The following is a 12508-nucleotide window of genomic DNA, read 5'->3' as shown; positions in this document are numbered from 1 at the left end:
AGAGGCAATTTATCACTGGCCTATATAAAGACATCATAAATACAAAAAACAAAACTAGAATAATGCAAGCAAAGAGATAAAATTTGAGGACTCTTTCCCAATGCAAACATTATTCATAGTCGTGGCTTACAGCCACGAAAAGTGGTTAATCCCATTGAGGAGGGGAAATGCTCGATTCTTATCTTTTCAACTTAGTTCCAAACTAATCAAAATATGTTATACTAGTTAAAAAATTAAATATTTATAATTTTTTTTAAGTGATGAGGGCAAACTTAATAATACATCCTTCCGTTAAGGAGTTCCTTCTAAATTAAAAAATTAAAATATACTCCCTAACTACAGTCACTGAGTTATGAGAGGGAAACAAAAATTAAAGTGAAATCGTATTCTGTATTCACAACTTCATCTGAAATTATATATTAAAACTGTAATTTTGCAGTGAAGAAGGTATAACTATAGGTGTAAATTTGGCCACCGAGTGGAGTATTCTCTCCCCCTCTCTCTATCTGTGTGTGCTCTATATAATACAAATAAATATAATTACTAAACATAACAAAATAATGAGCCTTTGCTCTTTTCTCTCTCTGATACAACAACAATTATATGTGCTAAGCTAACTAGTTCAGTGTGGCACTTTATAGGGACCCCTAACAAAAAGAACAGAGAAGAAGGAAAAAATATTTAGAGATGGGTGAGGTGTTTCTAGCAATGAGACTAGCTTGTTCATTTGCTCTTGTGGGCATATTCAGCTGGATTATTTATGTGTATGGTAATATTTGGTTTAAGACCCAAAGGGTTAGAAGGAAGCTCCAAAAACAAGGTATGAAAGGGCCTCCACCTTCTTTTCTTCATGGGAATTTACCTGATATACAGAGAATTCAAGCACAGGCCAAAAGCTTAGCCAAAGCTCCAAGTTGCAACCATTCTGATCAGTTTCTTGCACATGATTACACTTCTACTCTCTTCCCTTACTTTGAACTCTGGAGAAAACAATATGGTACCCTTTTCTTCTTTCTCATTCATTCATTCATTCATTCATTTTTCTTCTTCTGATAGTATATTGTAGATAAAAGATGTTAAACTGAACTAGTTGTAGCTCAATAATAGTGGATAGAACAAAAAGAAGATAATTACTTCATTTAGTTAGTTCATGCAACATAATTTCATTTTGCATATTTAGATTACTAAAGGTCTTTTAGCCACATCAATCTTGAGGAATTTTTTATGTTGTAGTAGTGATAAAATATTCTCTGAAAACACAGTCTGGTATAATTTAAAAATGTTATGATCCTGAATGTTGGACAATTGAAATATAGTTTTGATTGCATTTTTTAAGTCATTTTATATATTTATATTTTAAATTATATTGTGGGTGTACTAAATAGTTTCTCATTGTTTTGCAATCATGATATTAATCAAGGTAGATGTTAATCAATATTCTAAAAAATATTAATTAAGGAATAAAAAATAAAAAAAAAGTGCAATTGTGAAGAGTACTCTGAAAAAAGACCAATAAATAAGTAAAAAAGTGCAATGAAAAATGACATTCAAAAGTTATGTTTTTCACAAAAAAATTCTAATTGTTTGACTTGATTCCTTAACTATTCATCTGGCACACTTGTTGTCAAGATACTTTAGTTAAAGCTAGCTTACTAACTTTAGCCGAAAGGCTAGTTAAGTGAATGCCTAACTCCTAACTTTGTTGCAGCACTCGTAGAAGAAACAAAATATTCTAATTGCCTTTTTGCGAGTTGAGTTTTAAAAAAGAATGAATAAAAATAGAAAACTTTAGAGTCAATTGACCAATATATTTCATGATTCTGAAACTTTCTGTTTCTATTTATCCCTCTCAAATATTTAACTCGAAAACAAACCTCGAGATACTGAATTTTGGATGAGAGAATGGAAATACAATGTTTGAAATATTTTTTTGATTGTTTGTTTAATTAATGGTGGAGGTAAACCAAGTACACAAAAGCACACTCTTGGTGTAAGTTGGTGATACTTTTGGCTTCCCATTTGGTTAACTTTTAGATATGACAGTCTTTTTGGACATTCCTTATTAGTCTTTATTTTATTGGTAGTTTAGTTTGATAGTAGAATTAGGATTAGGACATAAAGAGGAAAAAACATAGATTTTTAGTTAAAGTAGATATGGCTCGGAGAATAGAATATTGACACTTAAAAAGCACATTATAGATGGACTAAATTAAAAGAAAGTGAAGACATTCTTCCTAATCTTCTTTGTAACTTGGAAATAATTAAATATTTATTAATTAAATATTACACTTAAACATTTCCAAATAATTTAAATTCTACAATTCTTTCACAATAATAGTAATCATCCAATCCTAATTTATGATTTCAATTGTTATAAAAATATTTCTTATCCTTTTGTATTATTGTCTTGCCTACACATGCAGTTTACTGAACAAAGAAACAGTGGTTTCTTCACTTGTTGGTAGTTGGGAATCCAAATTTTGTATTTAAAATTGGATTAAATTTTTTATTCTTAAGATATACTATACTACACATTTTCTTCCTCTATTACAACCTTTGAATTTAGACAGCCTGATTTAATTTTTTATTTTATTTCTTAGGTCGGCTATATTAATTATGTGAACTGAGTTACCAATTCATTATTTGCTGCAGAATTCTTATTATTTACCAAGAATAAGCTAGCACTAAATACTATATACGGTTCTGAAAAATGTGAAGTGTCTTGCCTCTAAATTTATATGTTACTGTACTCAATTTTAATTCTAGGTAAAACTATCACACTATTTCTCAAAGTTAGTAGTTGTTTTCAATATAGTCCTCACTCCTATGATTTTTATAACTAAAATTATAATTTTTTTATGATGGAGTTTAATTATAAAGATGTAAGAAAACCATTTTTTTTAAAATCGCTCTAAAGAATAAATTTTAAACCACAAATATAATGTAATAACAACTTCTAGGATAAATTTAAAACACAAATAAATAAAAAGTACTAATTTGAAAATAGAAATAACATGGATAATTTTTTTTTATAAAACCACCTTGAAAATAAAAAATAACCTGCAAGACAAATTTGATAATTTTGTCTGAATTTTATATATTTCTGGCATGAGTCAGAGTTACCAAAACCCTTCGAATTGTCACCTTTACAGCTGTTTTGTTTCAATACGGATACTCGTGGTCTCTGGCCCCATGTGCAACATTTGCATCGAAGTGACAACTACATAGTACATTTTTATGGGATGAGAATCACCTATCCCATTTGGCGTCCCCATCCAATTAGAAAATTTTATTTGATTAAAAATAAAATTTATAATAACATAAATTAATATTTGTATGCTATTTTATGAGATTTTATTGGTTTGGTACATGAGAACAGAATTTTCTTGGGACAAAGTATCCTTGTCCATTTTTTATGATAGTAAAAAAACATATATTAATGGGGTTAGAGTTAGACCATTACGTACGGACTAACATGAGACCAATAGATGTTAATCTTCTTCGGTTTATGAATATTTAACAAAATATTACAAAATGGTTTGTATTATAAATTTAATAATCTTTATATTTTTAATATAAAATTTTATACACAATCAATATATTATTTATTCATATATTTTACTTATATTTAAGAGTCGATGATATATTAATAATATAAAAAACTATTATAACGTTGATGCACTATCTGGACATGCAGGTCTATTGTACACTTACTCGACTGGGATGAAGCAACACCTATATGTGAACCAACCTGAGCTAGTAAGAGAACTGAACCGATGTATGACTTTGAATTTGGGTAAGCCAACTTACATAACCAACAAACTTGCACCCCTACTTGGCAATGGTATTCTGAGAGCCAATGGCTTTAGTTGGGCACACCAGAGGAAACTTGTAGCTGCTGAGTTCTTCATGGACAAAGTTAAGGTACAAAAACATAAAACTACCTAGAGTTGTGTTAATAAATACCTTAAGTGAATTGTTTAAGAAATATAAATAAGCCATTTTTTAAGAGAAAAATATGTATATACTATTAGAGTAACAATTTATATACTATCATTATATTATTTACTATTCATATCAATATCTAATTAGCACTAGTAGGACATCTATACTATTAAACATGTAAAACCTGCCTTTAAATTTATCTGTTTTTTCAACAATTTGAAAAAAACTAAAAAAAGACAAAAAAACTGTTATGTGTTTTATTTTTCCAACAATATTCCTGAAATTTCGCCAATAGTGGCTAGCTTGCTCTGCCCATGATGCCAAATATGTAGAAGGGCCTCTTGATACAATATTACAATGTTTACATGCTGGATAGCAACTTGCATTCATTATATGCAGCTAGCCCCACATAAGAGAAGTAAAAGGTTAACCCACTTCCATGATTCTTCTGAGTGAAGTAAACGTGGTAGTAGCAAGTGTCCTCTAATTTAACATGCTGGAACACTTTAACATGATGCCCATTTTTCTGTCTAATTAGTGTCGGACGCATTTATCCCACGTTTTTGGATACCGTTAGTTATATTTTACAACCTATATTTTACTTCTGAATCTTATAATGTTAATGATAATTTTATAATATTTAGTAAATGTTAATGTCATCGTAACTAATTATGTTAACTTTTAACATATATTATTCAGTTCTATTATTTAATATTTATATTTTAAATTCATTTTATAATCAACCGGTACAATTTCTTGCATTGTATCCTCATTTCCGAATGCCTTTTTTAGTATCCAAGCTTGCTAGACTCTAATTCCGTAGTGAAGGATGAGAAAGAATTTAATTCAATGTTTTGGGGCCAATGTAAACGTGCTCATAAATTAATATAAAATATCAACAAAGTGTTGACCTAGTGGTGTAAGGCTCTGCTAGATCCTAGGACGATGAGAATGTCAAAGTTTGATTCCCGTGAGCGACATTTGTTATGAGGGGCTGCTATGCACTCCAAAAATGATTAATTCCTTACCAAAAATATGATATATACCTTGGTAGTACCAAAAAGACAAATTAATGTAATTTTTTTACATTTTATGTTAGTTTTTATTAGGGGTGTCAATATGGGCATTGCCCGCGGGCCAGCCCGCATTGCCCGCAAAAAAATGCGGGTAGGGCATGATATTTTTGCCTGTTTAGCCCATATTGTCCGACCCGTTTGCCCGCTTTATTAGCGAGCATTTTAAACGGGCTCCGCGGGCTGCCCGCGGACATTATATTCTACACTTTAAAATTTTAATTTTGGCCTAGTGGGTAGTGGCCCAAACTCCTTTAATTATTGCATATTTGTTAGAGAAAATTATTATCTAATATGGTTAGAGAGACATGTTTTGAATTATTATTATAGAGACTTTTAATTATTATGTAATGTGGTTATATAAAATCTATTGATTTACTGCCTAATGTACTGCATAGGAAATTTGAATTGACATTTGATAACTTAGCATTCACCATTGTTGCTTTTTTAATGTAAACAAGAAAATGCCCGCGGCCGCCCGTTAGCCCGTTTTAAAACAGGCAGAGCATGACTTTGTCCGTTAACCAATTGTGGGCATGCCCGGCCCGCTTAAATTATTGCGGGCAATTGCGGGCGCGGGCTAAACGGGTCGGGCGACCCGTTTTGACACCCCTAGTTTTTATGGCCCGATAATAAATCAACTGAATGATCTAAGCTCTGAATACATATGTTTGATAAATTGGGGAGTACATATGCTCCTCGTAGAATTTGTCACTCTCTATATTATTAGTTGTGATTAATTGAAAAAATATATTTAAATTAAAAGTTTAATAATCAAAAGCAATGACACAACTACATAAGCAATAACACATGTATAGTGATACACTCTTTTAGGAAGATGTCCTCCCGATAATTTGTGACCTGAAATTAAACATGGTAGTGACACTGAATCTCTGAAATTCATGGCAGGGTATGGTGGGCCTAATGATAGAGTCAGCACAACCCTTACTAACAAAATGGGAGCAAATTATTGAAGGCCAAGGAAGTGGTGCCAATCCCATAGCAGAAGTTAAAGTTGATGAATATTTGAGGGAATTATCAGCTGATGTTATTTCAAGGGTTTGTTTTGGCCATTCTTATTCCAAGGGAAAAGAAGTTTTCTCAAAGCTTAGAAGCATGCAGAAGGCCATGTCTAAAGAAGGTGGCTTCCTTTTTGCACCCAGTGGTTTTCGGTATGTATACTCTTCATATATAATATATATTCTTCTAAATATCTATATTATACAACTTTTACATTCTTAAATGTATAGTATAAGCAATTGTGTTAGTGGCTTTATTGATTATAAGTGTCACACTTCAATTAAATGGAGTCACAAGCAAATGCAAGTTCTGCAAACAGTGAAACATCATATGTTGTTCCACTTTATATTATAGTTAAACAACTATCTCCCATGAATTCCTATTGATCAATCATAATTAGAGTAGATATCACAAGATAATTTTTTGATCCACCAATATATGGAAAGTTTAGGTGGTTGGTGTACTTTGACTTGTTTATTACGGTTTTAGTGTAACTTTTGAAAAAATTACCAAAAGGATGTAGATTTTACAGAACGCATGCCTTCTATGCACGATTTATTATTATTTTATGTAACGTCGGACTGTTGCCTCCCATGCATGAATCATTATCTTATATATTTCCTTACATGTACTCGTGCCTCCCATGATTTCCATTTTTTACTTTTGACTAGATGGACTCATGCCTCCCTTACATGGACTCGTTGGTGTGTTGATACAATTAGGTCATAGGGTAAGGACACTATAGACAATTCTAATTGGTTTACAACATCATTAGATATGAAAGAATGAGTCGCTCCCGAATCAAACAACACTGATAAGGAAATCTCATTAATACATATACCTTGTATGAGGTCCACATCGTCCTCAATCTCAGCTCCGCTCATGGTGAACACCCTTTCTTTGGCCTTAGGTCTGGCCGCTTGAACAATATTCGCTTCTTCTCTTTTCAGCTTAGGGCACATAGGCTTGATGTGTCCGGGCTGGTTACAGTGATAACATACAGGGCAGTTGGTGCTGAAATGCTTCCCCTTGCACTTCGAGCACCAAGGTGGTGTATTGTTATTAGAGTTCCCAACTGGTGAACTCATTTTGTTGTTGTTGTTGTTTTTGTTGCTGTTTCCCGGTCGGAAGCCTCTATTGTTGAAAGACTTGAAGTTCCTCTATTGGTTCCCATATGGCGATGCATAGGGCTTCTGGTTGTGGTTGAAGGGCTTCCCCTTCCATGCTCTGGACCAAAATTCCTTTGGGTTCCATAGGAATTTCCGGGTGGAATGACACTCTTTAGTGCCGCATTCCTTGTAACACTGTGATTTTCTGTGTGCGTTTTATTAATTATTTAATTGACAATCGATTTATTTTAGAAATTAATCGATATTGATTTAGGCTAAGTGGGGAACAAAATGTCCAAGTTTGACAAGTTTGAGGATGGACTCAGACAATACTTGAAAGTGATGTTCGTACATCAACGGATACCAGATTTCTCAACTCTGGTCAACAAGTATCGACTCTATGAAGAGAGTGTAAAGACAAAGAATGTAACGTCCCGAAGGTTACTTTATGAATATTGTGATTAAAATGAGAATTATTTTTTGAATATATCATTAAAATTTGTTTTACTTATATTCATTTCTTTTTCGAGACATCACGTTCTGAGTAACATAAACTGCGAAAAATCAATGACGTTTACTTAACGGTAACTAAAAATGATACAATACTTTCCTGAATACTTCTTCATTAGTAATTAGACTTGGCCCTACAACATGTATAACAAGGAGTTGATTGGTCAAGTAAAATGTTAGTATAGAATACATTGCGAAATCTAATCATCGCCCAACTGAAGCTATACAAAATATGCTGAATTCTTTAGCACTACAAAAGTACCTACACAGATACCCTAACCCAAAAAGCAAAAAAGAAAAGGAAATAGCTCCTAACGGCTAGCTCCAACACTAACGGGGGCACTAGAACCCTCACTCAGGTCCTCCTCTAGCTCGGAGTCCAAAGAGAGATCTATCACCTCGATAGAGCCCTTTATGTGGACCAATTCCACACAATCACCATCTTTAGATTCTGTCTCCTCCACGGTATCATAGGCAGAACCCCGTGACCTAATCCCTGTTCTAGCATACACCTGCGGTTCTGGCATTGTACGTCGAGCATCTCTCATTGGCAGTGTAGAACGAGTCACATCATTCCAACTCCTTCGCCTTATTGACGATCCTGCAACAACTGGTCCACAAGGAGTCGAAGACTGGGTGGATGACACAGTAGGTACCGGCCTCCGGCCTGGTAGAGTGAAAGAAGTCTCCTTGACTACATGGTGAGATGAAAAGCGCATGGTGGTGTCATCGCACACCATCTCCAGCTCTAGACCACAAAGGCCTGTGTAGGTATAGCGGTCCCCATTAATTCTCCATGCCCCCTCCCGGGACATCGAGAATCTGTAACTTTGAGTCTATGTCGATTTGTCCATCTGGATAAGGACGTGTACCGAAATACAAGCAGAAAGAAAATGAGTAAGACATCTAATGAATATTTTTCATTGACGACGTGAAATTATACAGAATATCACATCCAGACACTAGACATATAATATACATACTATGTTATCACATACATAAATGTAGATGATGAATGATGTTTGTAACTCAGGATGTGGGGGTCAATATCCACGAGTTCAATATATGAATGTTATGTTTAGTTCATCCATCCTTACACAAATATCCTCCCAATAAACTATTCAGAAATAACTGAGAGTATATGTCCCATAACAAGCCAATTTGAACGCACCAACTTATTCCTTGTAAGGATATATAATCGATCTATTCTAATGGAACTGTCTATTTCAGGACAGTGTCGTATCAAACACTTTCTGGGGATCCATCTCATCGATCCTCATTGCAAAAAGGGGTTGTCTAGTTTGCATTGTGAGAACTGTCGGATCCAACAAAATATCTCATTCATGAATACAGGGGACTCATCTTACCTAGACTCTCCCTTAAGGCTTTTGCTTACGCATCACCGTCATCACCATCCCTCTCAACATCTCCGGCTCATTTGTCTCATGTAACTTTCCTCTTCACTACTTCATTATTCATAATGAGTATGCACACTAGCTAAAAGAATTATGTCTTATGATAATCAATTACCAAACTAGGTAATCGATTATGTTCACCGGACAGGGAGATTTTAGAATATTGATAATCGATTATGTTACATGTTAATTGATTACTCCTAGTTATAGTAGCTACAAGATTATGATTTTTTATATCGATAATCGATTATGTAAAAGAGTTAATCGATTATTCCTAGTTACAGTAGCTACAAGATTCTGATTTTTGATATTGATAATCGATTATCAATCATGGTAATCGATTATGACCATCAGACAGTGGGTTTTAGAATATGGAAAATTGAATATCTCAAGGTATAGTTGATCCTTCCTAGTTACAGTTATTCGAGTAATGTTCATCCATGGATAATCACAACATTACTCCACACATAGACATAACTTAAAATATGACATAAGAGATCATTCGTACTTAATCCTAACAGAAACCAATTGATTAAGTACGAGATTTCTTAATACCCAAGACAACTCCAAACTTTTGAGGTAGTTTAGGAGGTCCAAATGTCATATCCTGACACCACTGTGTCATATCCTTCACCTTAGAGTGTTGCGTGAGTGGTTCCCTTGGTGATAAGTTCGAAACAAGTATGCCGTCCAATTTTGGAAACTTCGGAAATAAACACAAGAACAAAATAATAGGTTTGCGAGTTAAAATTCTTGCATGATAAGCCTTAGGTAAAGACATCTTTTAACCTATCATGGACTTAATCATTTTCACTCCATCCAGTTCAAGATTACATATTCTTGAACCATCATTTATCATCGAAAGTCTTGTTTAAGAAAACAATTCTTTTTAAAACAAGACTTTAACAAAACTTTTACTTTTAACTTTAACACAAATTAATACTTTCATGAAGACATTTTAAGTCATATTCACCACTTTAAGTTAAGTTACTTGACCAAAGTCAATACTTTAAATCAAGATCTCTTAAGTTAAACTTATCACTTTAAAGTAAGCTAACTCAAGTGGATTCAATGCTTTTGAACAATAAAACTCCATAGTCATTTCAACACATTTCATTATAAAGCAACGACAAGGATTGATAATGTTGATCTCATTCATAAAAGCAATATTTTAAAATCAAGATATTTTATGTTAAACTTACCACTTTAAAGTAAGCTAACTTAAGTTGATTCAATAAAACTCTATGGTCATGTCAACACATGTCATTCTAAAGTAACCACAAGGGTTGATAGTATTTATCACATAATCAAGAACAACATATCAAAAGTTAACATTTTAAATCTAGATCTCTTAAATTAAATTTACCACTTTAAAGTAAGCTAACTTAAGTTGGTTCCATAAAACTCTATGGTCATCTCAAAAAATTTCATTCTATAGCAACCACAAGAGTTGATAGTATTGATCACATAATCAAGAACAACATACAAAGAGATGATAACTATCTAATGATGTATGTGTGAGAGATTGAGAAAACAAGAAGAGAAATACCTTGAAATCTCTTAGAAGTGCTTAGAATGCAATGTGAGAATGTGAGAAAGTGAGGGAAAAAAATGTTCTCCCTCAAGGCCAAGGGGTTGCTTTTATAGAGGGGGAAATCAGATTTGGAGGGGGATCAAAGTGGTTCCCCAAAATCATGATGGTGTAAGGAGTTGATGAGTAATTTAGGGGATTATGTAAGTGATGGTATTTTTGTTTATTCAACAAACAAGCTTAACCCATGAATGGGTGATGTGACTAATGCGATGAAACATCATGATTAAAACCATGCCCGAGTATTGTCGGTTAAAACTCGTCCGAAGATTAAAAATCTTCTGATTTAGGGTTACGTTTAGAATGTCGAAACTTGGATTTCGGAGTGGAAAATATCTAGAGATGAGTTATGGACAAACTTGGTGTCTATTTTTACTCGAAATAATATTTCAAAGCCAATGGCATAATTGGAATCCGATTCCGAGTTATAGAACTCAAAAATCACAGTTGGGCCGAATTTAAGGTGAATTCGGGTCCGAAGACTTTCTGTCTCAGAAAATTATGAAAATTTACCATGAATTAGAAAATCGCAATACAAGACTAAAACTCAATGAAGGTTTATCCTAAATCAATACCGGTTAATTTCGAAAATTAATTACTTATCAATTAAATAATTAATAAAACACGCATAGAAAATCACAATGATACAAGGGGGATGCGATTGCCAGAATATGCTGAATAGGCCGTCAAGGCCAGCAATGTTGTAGGACCGTCATGGATGCGGATGAGTTGGGGAGATGAGGCGAGCTCTATGGATCAAGGAGGGACGATCTGAGTCCCCTGCCAAAGCAGCTAGAGTTTGATAGGGCGAGGATTAGGACTCTGTGTTTCGACTTTGACATGATGGAGGAGATGGAGGTTGACAACGATGTCGACTGTGTGGAGTTAGTCTGCATGAAGGACTCTGTGGAGGTAGTAGATCTCTCATCGAACTCAGAGCCTGAGGAGGATCCGGAGTGAGGCTCTAGTACCCCCGCTAGTCTTGGAGCTAGTCGCTATGAGCTGCTTCTCTTCTTTTGCTTATTGGAAAAAAAAAAGGATACTCATGTAGGATACTTTTGTAATGCTGACGCCCTCATTTGTACTTCGAAACTCTCTACATAATTCTCGATAAAAAATCTTATGTTCTATATAATTCTCTAATCTCCTACATTTTCTCATTCTTCAAATTCCCTTGCACTCCTTCACATTCTCCATATTTTCTCAATGGAACACTTTGGTTCAAGCCCTATCAACATCTCTTTATTAAGGTTTGAAGACAAACATATATCGAGCCATATATGGAATGATTGATAAGTTATATTTCGTGCTAGATACAACCTCTAACAATCTTTACCTTCTGAACCACTATTGTAAGTTATTCGCAACGCTAATTTCACCAATATCTTATATATATAAGGGAAGTAGAAATTAACAACCATTTTATAACAATCATCGATTAACACATAATGGAGAGTGTCTGGTTACTCTAGAATGTTACATATCAGCTTGAAATTCTCATTGATGGAAAATATGTTATTAGAGATACCAATATGGATTGGGATGATCTTTGTCTCCACTTGTTGGATGTTACTCTAACAAATAGGGAAATAATAGTGCAAAGAGTACAACTTACTTGGCTTGAATGCATCATTGTTGTTTGTAATACCGCGAATTTTACGATTTTGAATTATAAGATTTTATTAATTATATTTTCGAAAATGAATTTCTGAGAATTTTCGGTAAAGAATTAGACGAAACTCTAGTTGAGTTTTAGTCTTGTAATTATATTTCCAATTTGGTGGTAACTTTTCATGATTTTCGGAGACAGTCGGTTTCGGACCACTGTCGGGGCCGAATCTCACC

General features: G+C 33.8%; 1 protein-coding gene across 1 annotated transcript in view; it reads left to right on the top strand.

Annotated features, from left to right (window-relative positions):
* The first annotated feature begins 452 nt into the window (after positions 1-452).
* The window catches only part of LOC109338214 (cytochrome P450 714A1-like), a 17482-nt gene continuing 5426 nt past the window's right edge, over positions 453-12508 (top strand). The window contains exons 1-3 of the mRNA XM_019575399.1: positions 453-997; positions 3698-3924; positions 5928-6190. Of these exons, the coding sequence (XP_019430944.1) occupies positions 688-997; positions 3698-3924; positions 5928-6190 (800 nt within the window). The 5' untranslated portion in view covers positions 453-687. The remainder of the gene's footprint in view (positions 998-3697; positions 3925-5927; positions 6191-12508) is intronic.

Source organism: Lupinus angustifolius, unplaced genomic scaffold (assembly GCF_001865875.1).
Source record: "Lupinus angustifolius cultivar Tanjil unplaced genomic scaffold, LupAngTanjil_v1.0 Scaffold_19_65, whole genome shotgun sequence".
NCBI classification, from domain to species: domain Eukaryota; kingdom Viridiplantae; phylum Streptophyta; class Magnoliopsida; order Fabales; family Fabaceae; genus Lupinus; species Lupinus angustifolius.
Note: the sequence above shows the minus strand (reverse complement) of the source record. Positions and strands in the feature narration are given on the sequence as shown.